Consider the following 18,085-nt stretch of genomic DNA (forward strand, 5'->3'; position numbering starts at 1 on the left):
ACTGCCAGGGAATTCCCTTTTATTTTATTTTTATTTTTTAAGAGACTTTATTTTATTTTTTTGGCTGCATTGGGTCTTTGTTGATGCGCACGGGCCTTCTCTAGTTGCGGCGAGCAGGCTTCTCATTGCGGTGGTTTCTCTTGCTGTGGCTTGTGGGCTCTAGAGCGCAGGCTCAGTAGCTGTGGCGCACAGGCTTAGTTGCTCTGCGGCATGTGGGATCTTCTCGGACCAGGGATCGAACCTGCATCCCCTGCATTGGCAGGCAGATTCTTAACTGCTGTACTGCCATGGAAGTCCCTATTTTATTTTTTTATGTTTCATATCTCCAATTGGCTTTTTCTTCATAATGGAAGCAATAGCTTCAAGTTTCCAATATTTTCCCTTATCATTTTTAGTATGTTATTAGACTAATTGTAAATGATTCTTCTCTCTGGTCCACAAACTCCACTTCATCTGGTAAGAGTGCTCCAGTGTGTCTTTAGATGACAGTACTTACACTCCTCAGGGGTCTTCCAGTTGCTGCTCACGAGCTCACATTGCCCTGAGAGTATCTGCTACCTTGACTGTAAATGCAAAATGGGGAAGAGGGAGAACATCTCAGGCCCTAGCTTGGATCGATTCTGTTGGGAATATATATCTGGAGCTGGAAATATATTGAGACAGATTGTTTTTGGAATTACAAACTGGACTCTCTCATTCTCTGTTACTTCCTGTCTCAATCCCAAGCACTCCGGGTAAACCTCCATCCTAGGGCCTCACATTTTTCAACACCCTCCTCTCCAGGCTGTAAGCATCTGATGGGACTGAAGGGGTGGGGGAGCCTGTCAGGGCCGGTGGGATCATGTTGGGAGAAGAAAACGCCTGTGTGCTGGCAACCTGCTGTGTTACCTGCTCCTCCCTTCAGCTGGGCTCTGCACCACTCTAGATTGGGCTGCTTTTCCGCCTCTTAAGCGTCTCTGGCATAGCAGTGGTGGAGCCAGGGCATGCGAGAAATAGCACAGGCATAGCCTGGAAGCACTCTCACACACCTAGTCCCACACACCGCTGGTGGAGGTGCTTTCCCATGCCCTCCACCTCCCAATCCCAAACAGGAAACTAACCACTTTCCACCTCTCACCAGGAACTTCCTCCCAGTTTTATTTCATTTTGGGTGGGGATCCATCAACCTCTCTCTCTTGCTTTTATGGCAAATCTAAGGTAAATTTTGAGAAAGGAATTCAGCTTCATGTTAATATAACATCTTTTCAGGAATGGACAATTCACCAGTGATTGAATTGGTCACTAGGGATCCTAGAGGATGAATTCCTGGTTTTTTTTGTTTGTTTGTTTGTTTTTTATTCGGTACGCGGGCCTCTCACTGTTGTGGCCTCTCCTGTTGTGGAGCACAGGCTCCGGATGTGCAGGCTCAGCGGCCATGGCTCACGGGTCCAGCCGCTCTGCGGCATGTGGGATCCTCCTGGACCGGGGCACGAACTGGCGTCCCCTGCACCGGTGGGCGGACTGGCAACCACTGCGCCACCAGGGAAGCCCCTCCTGTTTTTTTTTTTTAATATTAAAAGTCTTTAAAAATCTTATGCTGGATCCTAATATATAAAATAGATAAAATGAGCAATGCTCTCATTGAAGCAGGAGTGGGGATCAGAATTCAGCCTCCTCCCCCTCACCCCAGTCCCATGGGAATCCCACAGAACTCTCTATGGAAGGCTAGAACTGCAAAGAATGCAGTCTGAAAAGTCATCATTCTACATCTGGAGTGTGGCAGTGTCTATATTTTCATTTATTTTATTTTTTCTTGTTAATTAACAATTCATTATATGAGTGAAAGACTATTTCTTTTCTTATTAAATGCATCACTTTTTAAAAAAAATTTTATTGACTTTTGGGTGAGTTGGGTATTCATTGCTGCGCGCAGGCTTTCTCTAGTTGCAGCAAGCGGGGGCTACTCTTCATTGCAGTGCGCGGGCTTCTCATTACAGTGGCTTCTTTTGTTGCGGAGTGCGTGCTCTAGGCGTGTGGGCTTCAGTAGTTGTGGCTCATGTACTCTAGAGCGCAGGCTCAGTAGTTGTGGTGCACGGGCTTAGTTGCTCCGCGGCATGTGGTATCTTCCGGAGCCAGGGCTCAAAGCCGTGTCCCCTACACTGGCAGGCAGATTCTTAGCCACTGCACCACCAGGGAAGTCCCAACATGAGTCGCTTTTTTTTTTTCTTGTTTCTACTGGTAGGAAAGAGTAAGATGAGTTGGTGGTCCCCAGGCGTACTTGCCTACTTAAGTGTTCTGTGGATGAGAAAATGTTTAAAACCTTTCTCATCTTAGCTAGATCTCAGTCTTAGACAATGTCCAAGAGTCTTAGGGGGTTAGACCCTGTAAACAACTGTAAGAGAGCAATCTACATTGCTTTCACTTCTGGCTAATGAAGAAGCTGTATAAATGTCTGCATCAGACCCAGAATGTGGCCTGTGGGGATAAAGATTGTTGATACAGAATGGAAAAATGCTCTTTCCTTCAACTAATCGTCACCCGTCCGGCTGATAAAACCACCCCTCTATCAGATAGCTCCTGAGCATCTGCAGCAGAGCTCTTGAAGAGTTGGGGCTTCAGCTTGTTCATTCCTGTGTTCCCCCAGAGTCTGGCATAAAAAGCACAAGGTAGGTACTCAAAAAATATGTGGGAGCCAAAGACCGTGTCCTTGAACTCATGGGTTTAGGCTGTCAGAGTGGGCAAAACTGTTCCTAAACTTCTGCTGCAATTGTCAAGATAAGCAATACAACCTTGCAAGGGCTTCCTCAAAGTTAACTTATATTTCTACTGCTACAGCTGGCTGGCCTCTTGAATGAAGTGGAGACCAGCCCTGCCGGCAAAGTCCCTAAGACGAGGAAGGAACTTTACACTTGAAGACACAAGACTAATTTGTTTATTAGGTGCGTTCTATAAGTTGAGGAGGGAAATTTTTGGCAAATAAATAAATAAATAAATAATCAGGTACATGAAGGCTTTCAGGGCAAAGAAGGAGCTCAGGAAGAGGAAGGAAGCGGAGTCTTTGCATAGTTCTAAATGAACAGAAGGTGGCAGCCGTAGGCAACGTGGATTCGCGGCAGAAATGCAGCACTTGCAAAAAACCAGGGACAGGAGGCTTTGAGAAGAGAAGGTCAGAAGGTGACTAACTATTTCTTTATCATAGAGACCATGGTGTGGCACGTTCGTCCTCTCTACTGGGTCGCGGGATGCAGCGTCTTACATGATTTGCCTGGGCATCCCATATCCGGTCATGCCTGCCTGGGAGGCCCCCTTGTTGCTGCCCATCTGCAGGCCTATTACGTTCTGTCCCTGGCGAAGCTGCTCCTCTGAAAATCCTCTCCGATTTTGCTGGGCTTTCCTGGGCAGAGGGAGTGAGATGAAACAATGTCATTCTGTTTTCAAAACCTTTCCAAGATATGCAGTTACACAGGCTCTTCTGGGGGTCACCAAATAGAAAGGCTGGCCTTATACAGAACTATAGTCCTGCCATGAACTATGGCCCTACCCTGAGCTATGATCCTATCCTGGGCTATGGCCCTACCCTGGGCAGTGATCCTACCCTGGGCTATGGTCCTACCCTGGGCTATGATCCTATGAAATATGGCCCTACCCTGGGCTATGGTCCTACCACAAACGGGCCCTGCCATGAAACACGACCTCTCGACATCTTAGAAGCTCAGGTGATTTTCCAGAATTTCCACAGCAAAGAACAAGTGCTGCCTCTCTGGATACTTTCCTCTCAGACAGCTTTCCTGTCCCCCCTTCTCACAGTTACCTCAAGCCCTTGTGAAAATTAAAATCAGCTCTTCTTACAAATCATGTCACTAATCCTACTCCACCTTCCCTGTATGGGGCCAAGGATTAATGTCCCGCTTTAAAGCTGACCGATTTAGGTGTTAGGAGGGGAAATTTCCTACTCTAGACCAGAGGCTTGCAAACTTTCATGAAGAGCCAGATAGTAAATAGTGTTGGTTTTATGGGCCACATAGACCATGGTAGATCACTAACAAAATGGGGGCTAAAACCAGGGTTTCAATTGGCCGATATCTAGGAGCATTTCAGACCAGGTTCATTTAAAATGTCACAAGCTGGTACCTTTTCTTAACTGTCAAGAAGAGGAGGGGATTAGGGGAATGAAGAGTCAATTATCTGCTACAACATGCTCTTTTCATCTCTCACTGAGCTAGGGGTGGAGTTTAAGAGTCCTTGCTACCCCTCTCACCCCAAAGAAACAAACAACAAAGCAAATAATCTCTTTAGAGAAAGGCCCTTTACTGACATGACGATATAACTTATTATCCACTTCAGGCCTCCTCCAAGAGTGACAGACAGCGCTATCAATGGATACACTGGGGTGACAGGACTGTCTCAGGACTCTCCTGGCAAATAAAACATGTTTTCCCTTCATTACATGAGGAAAATAATTAAATAAATAAGTAGATTCAAGGCTACTTGGCTCCTAGTGAAACCAAGTTCAAATCTCAAGAGAGACATAACCTGGGCAGAGCTGGAGGATCCAGGTATCTAGTAGGAAAGGCCCAACGACTTCTGCCCTGGGTGGTATATTGGCCTGAACAGGCAGCATCTGTCTTTCCTTGTTCCAGGGGATTCAGTTATGGGGCTGGGAGTGCTTGTTGCTAGGCTGGACTTTGTGTCAAAACAGCCTCCCGGGAGCTACAAGGCTTCAGATGCTCGCTCTTGTTAAAATCCTCCTCTGCCTGGGGAGGAAGAGGGTGTGTGGCTGGGAAGGGATTTTTACCTGTGAAACCAGGATGGCTCTCCCCGGTAGCAGCCATCATCCTTGGTGACTGCAACGCTGCCTAGAGCCATCAGGGTCCTCTGCACGGCCGCCATGTCCTTCCCTGGAAGCCGAAGGAGAGATTAAAGCCAAGCATGTGTCAGGGCCAAGGAAGAGGGAAGGATGGGGCTGGACCTCTGGGAAGAAAGTTCTCATAGGAGGCTGTAGGCGAGCACATTCAAGGGAGAGGGATACAAGATACTCCTCAAAGTGGCCTGAAGACAACCACGGCCAAGCTTCTCAGAAAGGAGCAAAAAATCAGGCTAATTATTCTCTATATGGTACATGCCAGGGATAGTGAGTTTCTAATCCATTCACAGTTGCTACGTGAATAACACATTCCAAACACTGAGCAGCTCAGACAGCGGTAGGTCCCTGCCCTATGCAGAGGCCCCGGCCTCGGTGGGTTCTGCAGGCGGTGGTAAGGGGAGGTGCTGTGGGTAAGGGGAGGTGGTAAGGGGAGGTGCTGTGGGTGAGCTGGCGTGAGGTCTGCACAAGAGGACTTTCGTAAGGACTGGAAAGAAAAAAGGAAACCGGAAAGAAATTTACTGGTGGGTCAACTACACCAAAGCCCAGGTGGCTTCTTTCTTTGACTATATCTGGGTTAAAAGGGTCTAAAATCACCCATGTGCATCAAATTGAGTCTTCACTTGGCTTTTTTAGGCTGGAGGCCTGGCAGATGAAGAAAAGCAAATAAACACAGAGCACTCCAACATGACACAATGAGAAGCTCTTCATTTTGTGCTGCTTGAGAAGAGCTAAAGGGAGACAATAAATAAATGGCTTGTGTGTGTGTGTGTGTGTGTGAGAGAGAGAGAGAGAGAGAGAAATGTGTGGTGTGCTCCCTCACACAGTGGAGGGGGACATTGTCACCCGAGGAGCCCAGGGACCCTTCATCCACTGGGCTACAAGGCAGCCTCCTCTTCCCATCCTTTCTCCCCTCCCCCCTTCCAGCGGACCGACGTGCCCTGGACAAGGAAAGGGAAAGATGCTACTGTGTGGTTGGCCCCGCAATTTAGAACCAGATCGAAGGTCCACGCACGAGTGTGGAGTGCAAAAGCTAAAGGGTTAGGCGGGGGCAGGGTGGCTGCATTCAGCCTGGCAGGGGCTGTGAAAGTCAAGGGCAAGCATTGAAGGTCCTCTTGAGACCGAGTGAACCATCTGTAATCTCCGGCTGGGCTGCTGCAGCCCGGTCACTGGGGAATACAGAATTACAGGGGAAAGGCAGACAGAAAGTGAGAATGGAGCATAACTCTAACAAAATAAACAATTAGGGCCCACAGAGGAAGTCCAGGTCAGGATGTCCATTTATTCAAAGAGGAGAGAGAGACAGCAGATCCTTCTTTCCTTGCTCTCTCCCCATCCCCCGTCCCACATTAACCACAGGATGATTTCCTGGATCCTGAGGCCCTGTGGGATGGATTGATGGATACAAGGATGTGAGGTTCTCAGTGCAGAGCCCCCCAGGAGCAAGGAACAGCTGGGGTGGTGGAGAAAGGAGGACCTGGGCAGCAGATGGAAGGAGGAGGGCACAAGGGATACTGAGAAGGCAGAGAGAGGAAACGCAGAGGAGGTTATGAGAATGATCTTTCTCTTCCGCAGATGAAAAGCATTTCTGTAACTGTCACTGTATTACAGGATACATTTTTTTTTTGATAGAACTGGCATGATGATATTTTGAAGGATCACCGTGGGAAGAGATAGGAAGAAGGTTTGCTTTAAAGCAGTGAGTCATTAAAGAGAACCTCAAGAAACTATGAAGCACATGGAGGCTTAGGAAGGTCCAGGTACATCACTCATCTCTACCCTGTACGTAAAGCACACCAGAAATCTGTTTCTGGTGGTTGGAAACAGCGCGCATCTGGCATGTCCAGGATCTGGGGAAATGTGGAGCCTGGCACCTGGCAACCAGCCACAGATACTACCCTGGAGACCGGGGTGGAAAGCAAACTCTGTTAAACCAAAGACCCAGTCCCCACCACATATGGCTAATGCATATATATCTGCATGAACCCAGAAAGGACACAGGGAATTAAGTTGGGGGCAAGGGTAAGATATCCAGGCCCCCTGACCTATAATTCTCACCCCACCCTCATCCTGGGAGAGTGCAAAAGGAAGTAATTGCACCATTGGGGCAGAAGAAGCTGGGGAAGGAGGCATTAGACAGGAACAAACTGGAAAAGCTTTTTTTTTTTAAAGAAAGGGCCAGAGACAAGAGATTTGTTATAAATGATAGGCTAGACACTTTATTATAAGTGACCTTGCCCCTGTGGACTTGATATGATTCCTCCCAATGTGTGGATGGGAAAATTAACTCAAGGAGGTTAATTAATTTCCCAGAGCCACCCAACAAGTGAATCAGGGCCCAGATCTAGCTCAGGTCTGTCTGAACTCAAAGCCTGTAATCAGTCCAGGAGGCCACACTGCCATCTCCCATGGGTCCCCAGCACAGGCTGGTTGGGAGGCACGGTGCTCAGAGATCAGGAATGACCTGAAGGGTGGCAGTGGCTGCTTCAGGCCAGGCCAGAGGGAGGCACTGGAGGGATACAAATGGGGAGTAGTTCTTGGGCCCCACAAAATCTGGGGCACAAACTTCAAATGACCATAAGTCTATGCTCTGTCTGGAATTATTTCTCAAGGTCTCAACCTAAATAAGATGAAAGCAAAAGAAAGCAGTTGGGGCCCAGAGTCCCCCATCAGTTTGCCCATCAAGTTAAAATAATTATTGTCAAGATTCGAAATAACATAACAAACAGAAATCTGCCTTCTGTAACCAGTTCATGTCTAGTTCATTTTCTAATAGACATTCTTTGGAAAGAATTCCAGTGTTTTGGGCTAACCAAATGGGAGGAGGGTCTCTTTCCAGCCTCATTTGTCTTGCCAGTTCAGAAGCCCAGATCAAGTGCTGTTGGCTAGAAGGGGGCGGTTTGTGGAGACTGAATCCTGTAGCTGAGGGTCAAAAATTGAAATGTCTGAAGGAGCAGTGAGATGAGGGAAGATCTGTGAAGCGAACCAGTTATAAAGCAACAAAAGCTGAACTTCTTGTATCCCAACAATGCGTACCATCTGCCTAGAACCCAGCCTGCTGCAGAACATGGTTTCCCAAGCTTCTGGGACTACTTATGGGCTGGGGTTGGAAGGCCTTTTTAAAAATATGAAATTTGAGGTCATCCCTGGACAGACTGATTTGGCAGTCCTGGGGTGGGGCCCGGGAGTTTGTATTTTTAATAATCTCCCCATGTGATTCATGCCATCAAACAACTTTGAGATACATGGGTTTCACCTGGTGACTCCCAACTGGACTGAGCAGAAGAATTACCTGAGGATCTTGAAAATTCAGATTCTGGGACAATATCCTGCGATGATTCTGCTGCATAAGCAAGCACTGCCTCAGTACTTCAGCTTTTCATTTTTAAAAGCATCCCAACGTCTGGCATGTGGCAGGCACGAAATAAAAGTTGTTAAGCAGTAATTCCTTGCTTCAGAGCTATCGTCCACAAAGTCAGAAGTCACATCAATAGTTAAAGGGCTCTGATACAAGTTGGGAGCCTGCTCAGAGCTCCAGCAGCCCAGAATCTCTTTGTTCCCTGAAAGGTACCCCCAGAAACTTTGGCAAGACAGCTTGAAAACTGCCGCTCAAACTAGTTTTCCAAGAAGAAGAACAGTTCTAAAGAAGTACCAACTAGGTGTTGGGAATATTCTAGGTGCTGGGAAGGCAGGAATGAGACTGAGTCTGGGTGGTGATCAACAGATGAGACCGCTGGCCATAGAAGGAAGTGATACACGAAAGAGAGGGGTCAAATTTACACTAACAGCTCAGGATTTCAATCAGGTTCCTGGACTCTTCTAGCTCTCTATCATGGGGGGAAGCTAATATTAGACTCTAAGTTGTAAAAAGAGATGGTGGCACAGTAGCTCTCCTTGTCAGAACCTCAGAGAGCAACTGACACTTTGACTTGACATTACTGTATTCCCTGTTTATTGCATTATCACAAAGCAATGTCTCCCCACGTGTGGTCTTACACTCCAGCTACTAAATGGTCATCTCTGGGGAGAGGGACCAAGGGTTCTGCATTATAAGTACCCCTTGCCCCGACCTAGGAATTCTTAGTGCCCATGAAGTTTGAAGACTTTTACCATAGAGATACTTGAACAAGGATTTTGTTCCCTTAATTTTTTTTTATTACTTTCATGCTATCTTACACATGTCTTTGGGAAGAAAAAATAAAAAGAAGGGTAAAGAGAAAGGAAAAGACCAGAGAAATTACATCTGGGCGGTTAAAGTCAGGTTGGACACTCTACTTTCAATACTAAAAATCAGTCTTAAATTCAAAACTCTTTGCTTTGGAGTTACTTCTATTTTACATTAGTCTTTTTTTTTTTTTTTTTTTTTTTTTGCGGTACGCGGGCCTCTCACTGTTGTGGCCTCTCCCGCTGCGGACAACAGGCTCCGGACGCGCAGGCTCAGCGGCCATGGCTCACAGGCCCAGCCGCTCCGCAGCATGTGGGATCCTCCCGGACCGGGGCACGAACCTGTGTCTCCTGCATCGGCAGGCGGACTCTCAACCACTGCGCCACCAGAGAAGCCCACCCTATTTTACATTAGTCTTGACTCAACCTTGTAACTCTTAGAATACTGGGTTGTTTTTTTTTCATCTTTCTGGGACTTACAGAGAAAGCGGTCAGTGGATGAAGAAACCACTTCTTATTTCCCTGAGTAATAACTTAGACATAGCCCCCAATTCTCCACTCAGAGTAGAAAAATTATTGCTTTGGATAAGGGAGAAATGTCAGAGGGTAGGTTGGGCTGCTCTGCGGGCTTTATGAATTTTTGTTGCTTGCCTCCCTGGAGAAAATCTGTAAGGAAGTGGTTCTCATAGTGGGGTTCCCAGGCCAGCAGAAGCAGTATCACCTGTGAATTGGTAAGAAATGCAAATTCCTAGGCCCTACCCCAGACTTAATAGCTCCGAAACTCTGGGGCTGGGGTCCAGCAATCTGTGTTTTAACAAGCCTACCAGTAGATTCTGATGCACACTGCAATTGGAGGACCACCGCTGCAGGAAGAGCCCGCCAAACTCAAGTGTGGTATGAGCAGTGCTTGCAGGAAATGCGGTGAAGGCTGCACTGAGAGGAAAGGAGGCTTCAGGCGGCAGGCATTTCTGTACTATCTTGAGTCACTACAGGTACCGTACGACATCCCAGAACAGCTCTCACATTGGGTGAAATGTCTCTTCTGTTCTTGCTATTGAGGAATGACACATACAGCAACACCTCCCAGAGGACATATTTGGACCTTCCAGGCACTCTGCCCCCCCGGTATAAACCAGCCTCCAACACCCAGTCATCGAGGAGGGGAACAGGGAGGCAGGACAAGGCCATGTGTCCCGGATCCTCGTCAGCAGGATTATGGAGAAGAGCAATCAGAGTTGATTGATCTTTGAGTCTTGCCTGCTCTGACATTCTGGAATTCTAGGTGGCTAATGCTCGTTGCCTGGTTAGGCATGGGAACCAAAAAGGCTAGTTGCTGATGGACTAACAACAGAGGAGAAAAAAGCCAACATTTATTAGGTGTCTCTTAGCCGGGCATTGTGCTAGGCATTTTATACAGTTAATTCTTGAAAGAACCCTGCAAGGGAGGTGCTGTTTACAGGGAAGGGAACTGAGGCTCTGAGAAGCTCAGCAGCTTAACCAAGGTCACGTAGCTAGTATGTAGCTAGTTTCCAAAACTCATGCTCTTTCCACAGTATCACGATCCCAGGGTCTGGAATTGACAAAGCAATACTATATCGTGGGGAAAAACATAAAGGGTAATGACCACGAGGTGGAAAAAAGTCAATGAGGACACCCATAAAGGTGGCCCCTCGTTTTGGAGAATGGTCAATGAGGTGAAGGCACCTCAGATGACAGAGAGGGCAAAGGTCATCCAGGCAACCCTACCAGCTGCTGTGTGAGGCGCTTCATGAAGTCTGTCTGTTCTGAGACAGAATATGTGCCCTTCCAGCCTTGCTCCTGCCGCCCTTATTTTCTATTAGTCTTAAAAAAATAGGCCAGTGATAACAGTAATTTGAACATTGCTACCATATATTATGGTCTGTTCTTTCCAGCACTGTGTTAAGCACTTTTAATGCATTATCTCATTTACACCCCGTATCAACCCTGTGACACAGACACTATTATCCCCATTTTACAGCTGAGAAGACGGAAGCTTAGAAAAGTTCATTGATAGGTGGTGAAACAGAGGTTTGAACAGAGTGGTCTAATTTCTAACTTAGGAGCCTGCAGCCTCCTACCTTCAGGGTAAGCTTTCTTTGCAGGCTTTCTGACCAGCACACTCACTCGCTCTCACGAGAGTGAGACACACACACACACACACACACACACACACACACACACACACACCCCTCATTTTCTGTCTACTCCCTTTCTCTCCTTCCCTGTTTCCCTCCACTGAAGAGATGCTGAAAGCTAACCTCCGTTGTGCTCTCTGAGTCACAGCTGAGACGGCCCCGCCTGCCCTTTCCAGGTTCTCAGGGCGAATCCCAAAGTAACCTGCCCGGCATCTACCTTCTCTCTTCCATGAGAAAGACCTCTCCAGTCCCCTTGCACGGCTCTAAGCTTCCCTCACTTCTCCCCCATCACTGAAGGGAACTGGTCACCCCGCTTCCTCTGAGGGGAACTCCAGGAGCCTTGTCTATATCTCTGAGGTTGGGTTGTTTTTTAGGCCATTCAGCCCTGGGTTCCTTCTTAAAGCCTTGAACCTTTTATTCTGGTTGCCCCTGAGTCCATTCCAAACATTTCGCCTTGCATCTAAAAAGGGTTTCAGGAGAGAGGGTACATCTGGGGCGCCTGCCTGTCTAAACAACTGAAGATAAATGAGAAGGCATCTGGCGAGCCCTGGCTCCTGCGGCGTTATTCATCTGCAACATAAGAGCAGCACAGAGTCATGGGCAGCCATGGGCAAGCAGAGCCCTACTTAGGAAGATGCCAAGCAGGGGAGATGGGAGACCGAGAGCTGCTGAGCCTAAAATGCCTGCAGAGGAGGAGGAGAAGTTCCCAGGCAAGGAGGGCTGGCCGCTCAGAGCCACAGCCACCATGACCACAGTGCATGGGATCAGGAGTGAATGTGAGTAATCTGAAATTTGAGGACAGCATTAAAACCCCAGCCCAGGTGCAGAAGAGCAGGAAGAATGTGAGACTAAGCTAAGGGGATGGCCAGTCCAATAGCTGAGCACACAAACATGGACAACCTCACACGCGCACAGGCACGTCAACACGTGCCAGCCCGCCCAGTGGCATCCCTTTGATTCCAGCTTACTCATCCCTAAATTCACGGGTGACAAGCAGCTCTGGCAGAAGGATCCAGCCTCGCACTTCTCCACGCTGCTGCTCCATGGGTCTCAGTGCTGGGCTCGCCCAAGGCTGCCGTCCCCCCTGCCCCGTTTCTCTGCTCAAAGCAACCCACTTTCCTGTCTCTTGCTTCACTGTATGGTCAGCAGCTCCAGCCTGAGCTGCAGACAGTGCACTTGGGGGATGTCAAGTATCCCCTCCAGCAAATAGACTGAATCTCCCAAACCTCAATCCTGAGCTGCCTCTCCATGGAGGGGGCCGCCAGGCCCTGGTGCCTCTAGAGGCCATTTGGACCCTCCGAAGCATCTGTTCTATTGCCAGCTGTCCTGCCTATAGCATCTCAGCCACAACACCCTGGGAGTGGTCTCCTTCCTTATTTCCTTTAAAGCCCCATCTTTCTTTGCCCTGGGAATGAGACCCCTCAGTGTCTGCCTTGTTCCCTTGTTCTAAGAGCAACACCCTGCCCTGGAGCCCATCTGTCCACCACCCCATCTCAGGCTCCTGCAGTCACACTGATGCCTCTCAACTTCCCTCTTCCCTAAGAGGTATCTGACACACAGGGCTGGGGCAGGTGGTGTAGACTTCCACCTACTCTGCTTATCAGGGACCTTTGTTTCCTATCCTCCTCCCCTTCACTACCAGCACCTCCTGGGTATACAGTTCACCTGTGTGGTCTTTGGAAAAAGGGGAAAGGCAAACAGAGCATCCTCAACACAGAAAAGCACCCTTGGGATCCCCATCTCCCGTAGCCCTCCCAGTTTCTTCCTCCTCGTATATACTTCCTGTACTTGGGGGGTCTCACTGGGACCCCTTCCATTTATACAAACCTCCAAGTACTGGGTCTCTCACCTTCCATCCCACACAGCCCTGAATCATCCTCCCCCTACTCTTCATCTCATCAGTCACTGTTATGACTCAACAGCACACTCACGGTGTAGGATAAGGAAACAGCATCCTGGCCAAAGCATGGCATGGCAGACTAGTTAAGGCCCTACTCTTTGGCATCACGGAGCCTGAGTTTGAGTCCTGGCTCTGCTAATTACTAGCCAGTCATATGATCTATACGAGTGATAATGGGCGAGCTCCAGTTTCATCATCTATAAAATGGGGAAATTCCTAACACCCACCTCCTGGAATTGTTAGGAGAATTGATTGGCGTTATGCAGAAAGGCACGAGTACCATGCCTAGTGTAGAGGAAAATATCAATAAGCAGCAGGAGTTTTTATCAGCAAGGGAAAGTCATCATAGCTTTGACCTAAAAAGCAGGGACCAAGTCTCAACTGTGACCTTCTGTGGGGATTTGGAGGCAAGTGTCCATGAAGTCCAACAGCCTGGCCTGAAGGTCTGAATATCTGAGTTTCTAAATAATGGCAAAACATTACTGATAAACTGATTGGCGTCTTAGGATTTTAACTACTCATCTGTGAAGGAAACAGGAAATGCCAGCTCTGTGTATGACATGGAGAAGGGGGTGAGGATTAAGCAGGCAATGGCTTCTTTATAAGTTGTTTAGTAGAATGGTCCTCTGCTAGAAATCCGTTTCAACCATCATCTGAATACCCCTTTAACTATCATTCTCTTGATCACAGGAGAGAGTTAGTCCATTCTCCCTGTCAGCAGAGCCACTTGGGTCACTACCCTGGGCACCCTCTTGGTCGGGCCACTGATGACAGCTAGTGACAATGAGCATGAGAGTGCAGAGTCGACCTGGCCGTCCTGCTGGGACCTGTCTGTCCCCCCAGCAGGCCCGACGTGGAACAGTCGCATGGATGGTGAGCACATTTGGGCTCTGGGGGACACTAAGCCCTAAGACCACGGGTCCCAAATTCTCTGGCGGTACCTCCATCCACATCACTTGCCCTAATCATGGTGGATTGTTAAATATGTCCAGAAACTTGATTTCCTTTTTATGCCTTGTTAGATTTCTTACATCAATTCACGACTATGAAAGAAAAAAATCATTTGTCACCCTCTCTAAGAAAATACACATCCGGAAGGTATAGTCACAAAGCTCCCAGATAATCATTTAGTAAAAGGGTGGGGTGCTATCTATTTCTCAGGTTGAATGACAGAATTGCACCAGGCAGCTTTGTCTATAAGCCTGGCTGCTGGTGAGTCAGAAGCGTACTCGCCGCCCCCCTCTCCTCCAGGAGCTATCACTTGTGGGGAAAAAGTACATGGTGGGAGGGGTAAGAAGAAGGAGAGGCTTCCGTGTAACCGTTTTAGCTTCCTCTCCACGGAGGCTTCTGTTTACCAGTTAGTTTGCTGGGGTCCCTGCTGTGTTCTGGGGTGTGTGCTCCTTAGAGGAGGAACCCTTTCAATATAGAACATCACGAAGTGGGAGGCTAACAGTGCTCGCGGGTAACAGCTGATAATCCCCTCACACGCACACACACGCCTGGAGATACGTGGAAGAACACTGTGGGCAGGTTTCACAAAGAGAAAAGCAAAAGGGTGGGGGGAGGGAAGAATGATCCCAAAGGCACGAGGGCTTTACCTTCCCAAAGGTCCACGGTCTGAAAAATGTCAGTGGTTCTGACGCCATAGATCTCCGCAGCTTTTAGGAACTGGGAGATTTGCTCCATCTGCTTAAAAGCCATCTTTGACTCTGAGATCTTGGGAATGGGCTCTTGTCCGGGTGGGTATAAACTGTTTATCAGCTTGCACAAGACCTGAAGAGGGAAAGGGGGAGGCAGAATCAGCGTTTCCCTTTGTATTTACCCCCCCCCAATGCAAAGTGAATCCTGGGCCTCACAGGGCACAGCCCACGGGTTTGAGCGTGGGCCCATCTTGCACCCCAGGAAGGCATGGGTTCTGAGCTGGGTGGTCAGGCTCCCATACCGAACCTCAAAGACCCAGGCGACTCCATTCTCAGGGCTACTCCTGACCACGGAGAGCCCGGGAGTCCTCTTCCCTCCTTTCCTTTTGCTGGGTGAGCGAAAGAAGGTTTATGGGGAGGGAATGATGTGCAGTGATGAGGCCACGATTTCAGACTTTCAATGGAGGGAAGAGTTAGTGGCTCCCGGAGAGATTAAATGATGGACTCTAATATTATTTCTTCTTTCAAAAGGCAGATCAGAATCAGGCTTCAATAACTCATCCAGTAAAAGCTAATGATGTGTAAAGGAGCCGAACTGGGTGGGTACCCCCAGATCCCTATAAACAAAGCGCTGGGCATAACCGGACAGAAGCGTGAGATAGCAGTTATGTAACAGTAAATCACAGCCTGCGGGAAAAGACGGGCTTGTTGGAATCAGCAGAGCCTGTGGTCTCCAACCACCCAAACACACGGGAGCATCTCCTTAAAAGCAGTTATCAAATAAGGATTCCCTTCAGTTTCAAGAGAATCCATCCATTCGACAAACAGGCATTAAGCATCCCCAAGGCTATGGCTCCAGGAAGAATGGGAAGGTGGTGAGTCCTGCCCCTCCAGCCCTTCTTTTGTTTTACTATGTATCCAACCTATTCCCCTGCGGGAAGGAGTGCCGCCGCCCCCCCCCCCCCCCCCCCCCCACACCGCACCCGCCAGAGGACCTGATGCACCTAGAAGGCTGGAGAGATCTCAGGGAAATACTTAATCTCTATTCTCACTGGAAAAAGCAAAAGGACTTCGAATTTGCCAACAACTCAGGAGGAACCTGTGATGTCTGGGATGGGTGGAGAGTCCTCTAATCCAGCGAGGGAATTGTGCAGGGAGCCCAGACCTTCCAGTCCCGAAGAGATAAAGGCATTCCCGTCCCCCTCCCCCCGAGAAGGAGCTTGGCAAGGCGCAGCTCCTCCGGTGGCCTCTCGTTAAAAGAGGAGACCCTGGAGGGTTTCCCAGCCCACCGCCCCAGCATCCGAGATCGCTGCCCGCCCTTACCGTCCCGTCCATTAGCCATTTCTGAAAATGGGCCCTGCCAGGGGGCGGGTGCTGTATGTCCTCGGCGCACTGCAGGATGATCCAGTCCACCAGCTTGTTCTCCAGGTCCGCGTCGTACTTCTGCTCGATCTTCTCCTGCACCTCTCGGCTTAAGCCGTAGCTCGGGCCCCTGTTAGCCATCTCTGGAAGAGAAGAGAAGACACGCGGGGCATCCACACAATAGCAGCAGCAGCCCGGGCTCCCGGCAGACGGGGTTGGGATGTGGCTGGGCCTCCTGGCCCAGCAGCAGCAAAGCCGGCAGCAAGCCGGGCGTGGTTTAAATCAAGGAGCCAATGAAGCCACTGGGGTTTCACCTACAAACGGGGAGGAAAAGCGCGGCGCCAGTGACTCTTAGAATAAAGCCCCTGCCGGTCCAGGGGGGCTGGAAGCCCCCCTCTCAGTCCCGTCTATCAATGAGACGAAACGATGCACAATGACTCACAATCAAGCCTGAAGCCCCCAGGCAGCAAGGGGGCTGGGGGGCGGTCGTTTCTTCCCTCCTCCCAGGAACACTTTGCAAAGGCAGGAACCCTGAGATGGGAAAGAGCAGGTAATTAACAGGCCGGGAGGAAGGCCCCCTTGACGTAGAGCTGCGGATGCTGCATCGCGCCTGGAAGAATGGTACACTGATTCTATTTTCTCATGGCTGAGGAGGGTCAAACCAGGGCCGTTGCTAAGAGCCGTCCAAAAAGCCAGCCCTCTCGTGTGTCAGTCTAGCCCGCCCGCCTCCCTCCCGCTGAGAGCGGCTTTCTCAGCAGCACAATTCTTCCCCCTCCTCTGGGGAACAGCCGGTTGTACACAAGGCCAGCGCACAGCTGCACACGGAACGAGGCCTGTGGGAGGGTCCATTCCGTCAGCTGTCCATCTGTCAGGAGTTGCCAGACCACTTTCCCCCTGCCTGGAGGGAACAGTTGTCTGGTGGGGCAGGAGGGGCAGGGCTGTGAGCTGCAACCATTAACTTGTTCAGCTGTCAGCCAGATTTCATCCCGAAACTTCCAACGTGGTGGGAAACTGTTGTGCCTCAGTTTGACTTATTCAAGGAAAGTAGCGTTTTAATGCCATTTTTAATCGAAAGACACCAAGAGTACGTTTTATAAATTACAAGGAGCTCAACGTGCTAAGAACGCTTGGAGTGAGAGGTCTTGATAGAGTGTAAAGATTTCATCTGTTTAATTAAGGATCAGAAAGGCACCGCTGACACACTGTCAGTGGTAACTGCGTATCTGGTGTGAGCAAACAAGACCTCGGGAGAAATCATTAGACCTAAGTTGGCCCGAAATTTTTATAAATACTGAAGGGCTTGGTAGTTTGTCTTCCTAGACTGTAAGCCACTTGGGAATAAAGATTAAGTCTTGTTGGTGTTGGGTAAGTCTTTGGGTACTTTTCATGGGAAAAAAACACCATAAATTTTGTTCTTTGGTTCATTCAACGCATATTGTTTTTGAGCACTTAACTGTGCCAAGTTCTGTGCTGGAGAGAAATAAAATATAAATTTTTCCTCTAGAACAGATCAATTGACTCAGAACATTAGATGAAACAATTTTAGTACGTGGGATAGCGATCTTTGTCGCTGTGGGAAATTGATTAGAAGCTATGCAGGAAATGACCTCAAACAATACATGTATTGAGAAAAATCTCCTGCCAGCTGGGGCCTGGACTCTTGAAATTTTAATTACTTAGTAGATATGTGGGTGGTTTGCTTGAGAAAAGACTTAGTGGTCAGTAGTTGAAGGCATAGGAGAGAGAGCTCTGTGAAAACCGGTTGTGAGAGAATCAGAGCTTTGAGGAGAGCAGTAGGTTTAGAAAAAGGCATTACAGGGGCTGACGGATGCAGGTCTGCATGCTGCATGGAATCGACAGTTGAAAGAGCTTTAAAGGCAGCAGAGCTGGCTCCAGAGACTTGGAGCTCAGGGGTAGAGTTCAGAGCAGGGAAGTTGTCAGCAGAATTTTGGAAGTCACTCAGTTGCATCTTGGTGGCAGCAATAAGGTCAGTTCCAACCCAGGACTAAGGAAACAGAAGCCC

General features: G+C 48.8%; 1 protein-coding gene across 1 annotated transcript; it reads right to left on the minus strand.

The window, feature by feature from the left end:
- Positions 1 to 2,893: 2,893 nt before the first annotated feature.
- On the minus strand, positions 2,894 to 16,484 carry TAGLN3 (transgelin 3). Its single transcript, XM_067738938.1, has 4 exons — positions 16,024 to 16,484; positions 14,659 to 14,833; positions 4,775 to 4,877; positions 2,894 to 3,373 (listed from the first exon to the last, which is right to left on the minus strand). The coding sequence occupies exons 1-4, from the start codon at positions 16,201 to 16,203 to the stop codon at positions 3,232 to 3,234; spliced, it is 600 nt and encodes a 199-aa protein (XP_067595039.1). The 5' UTR covers positions 16,204 to 16,484; the 3' UTR covers positions 2,894 to 3,231.
- Positions 16,485 to 18,085: the final 1,601 nt, after the last annotated feature.

The sequence above is a fragment of the Pseudorca crassidens genome, chromosome 5 (genome assembly GCF_039906515.1).
Source record: "Pseudorca crassidens isolate mPseCra1 chromosome 5, mPseCra1.hap1, whole genome shotgun sequence".
NCBI classification, from domain to species: Eukaryota; Metazoa; Chordata; class Mammalia; order Artiodactyla; family Delphinidae; genus Pseudorca; species Pseudorca crassidens.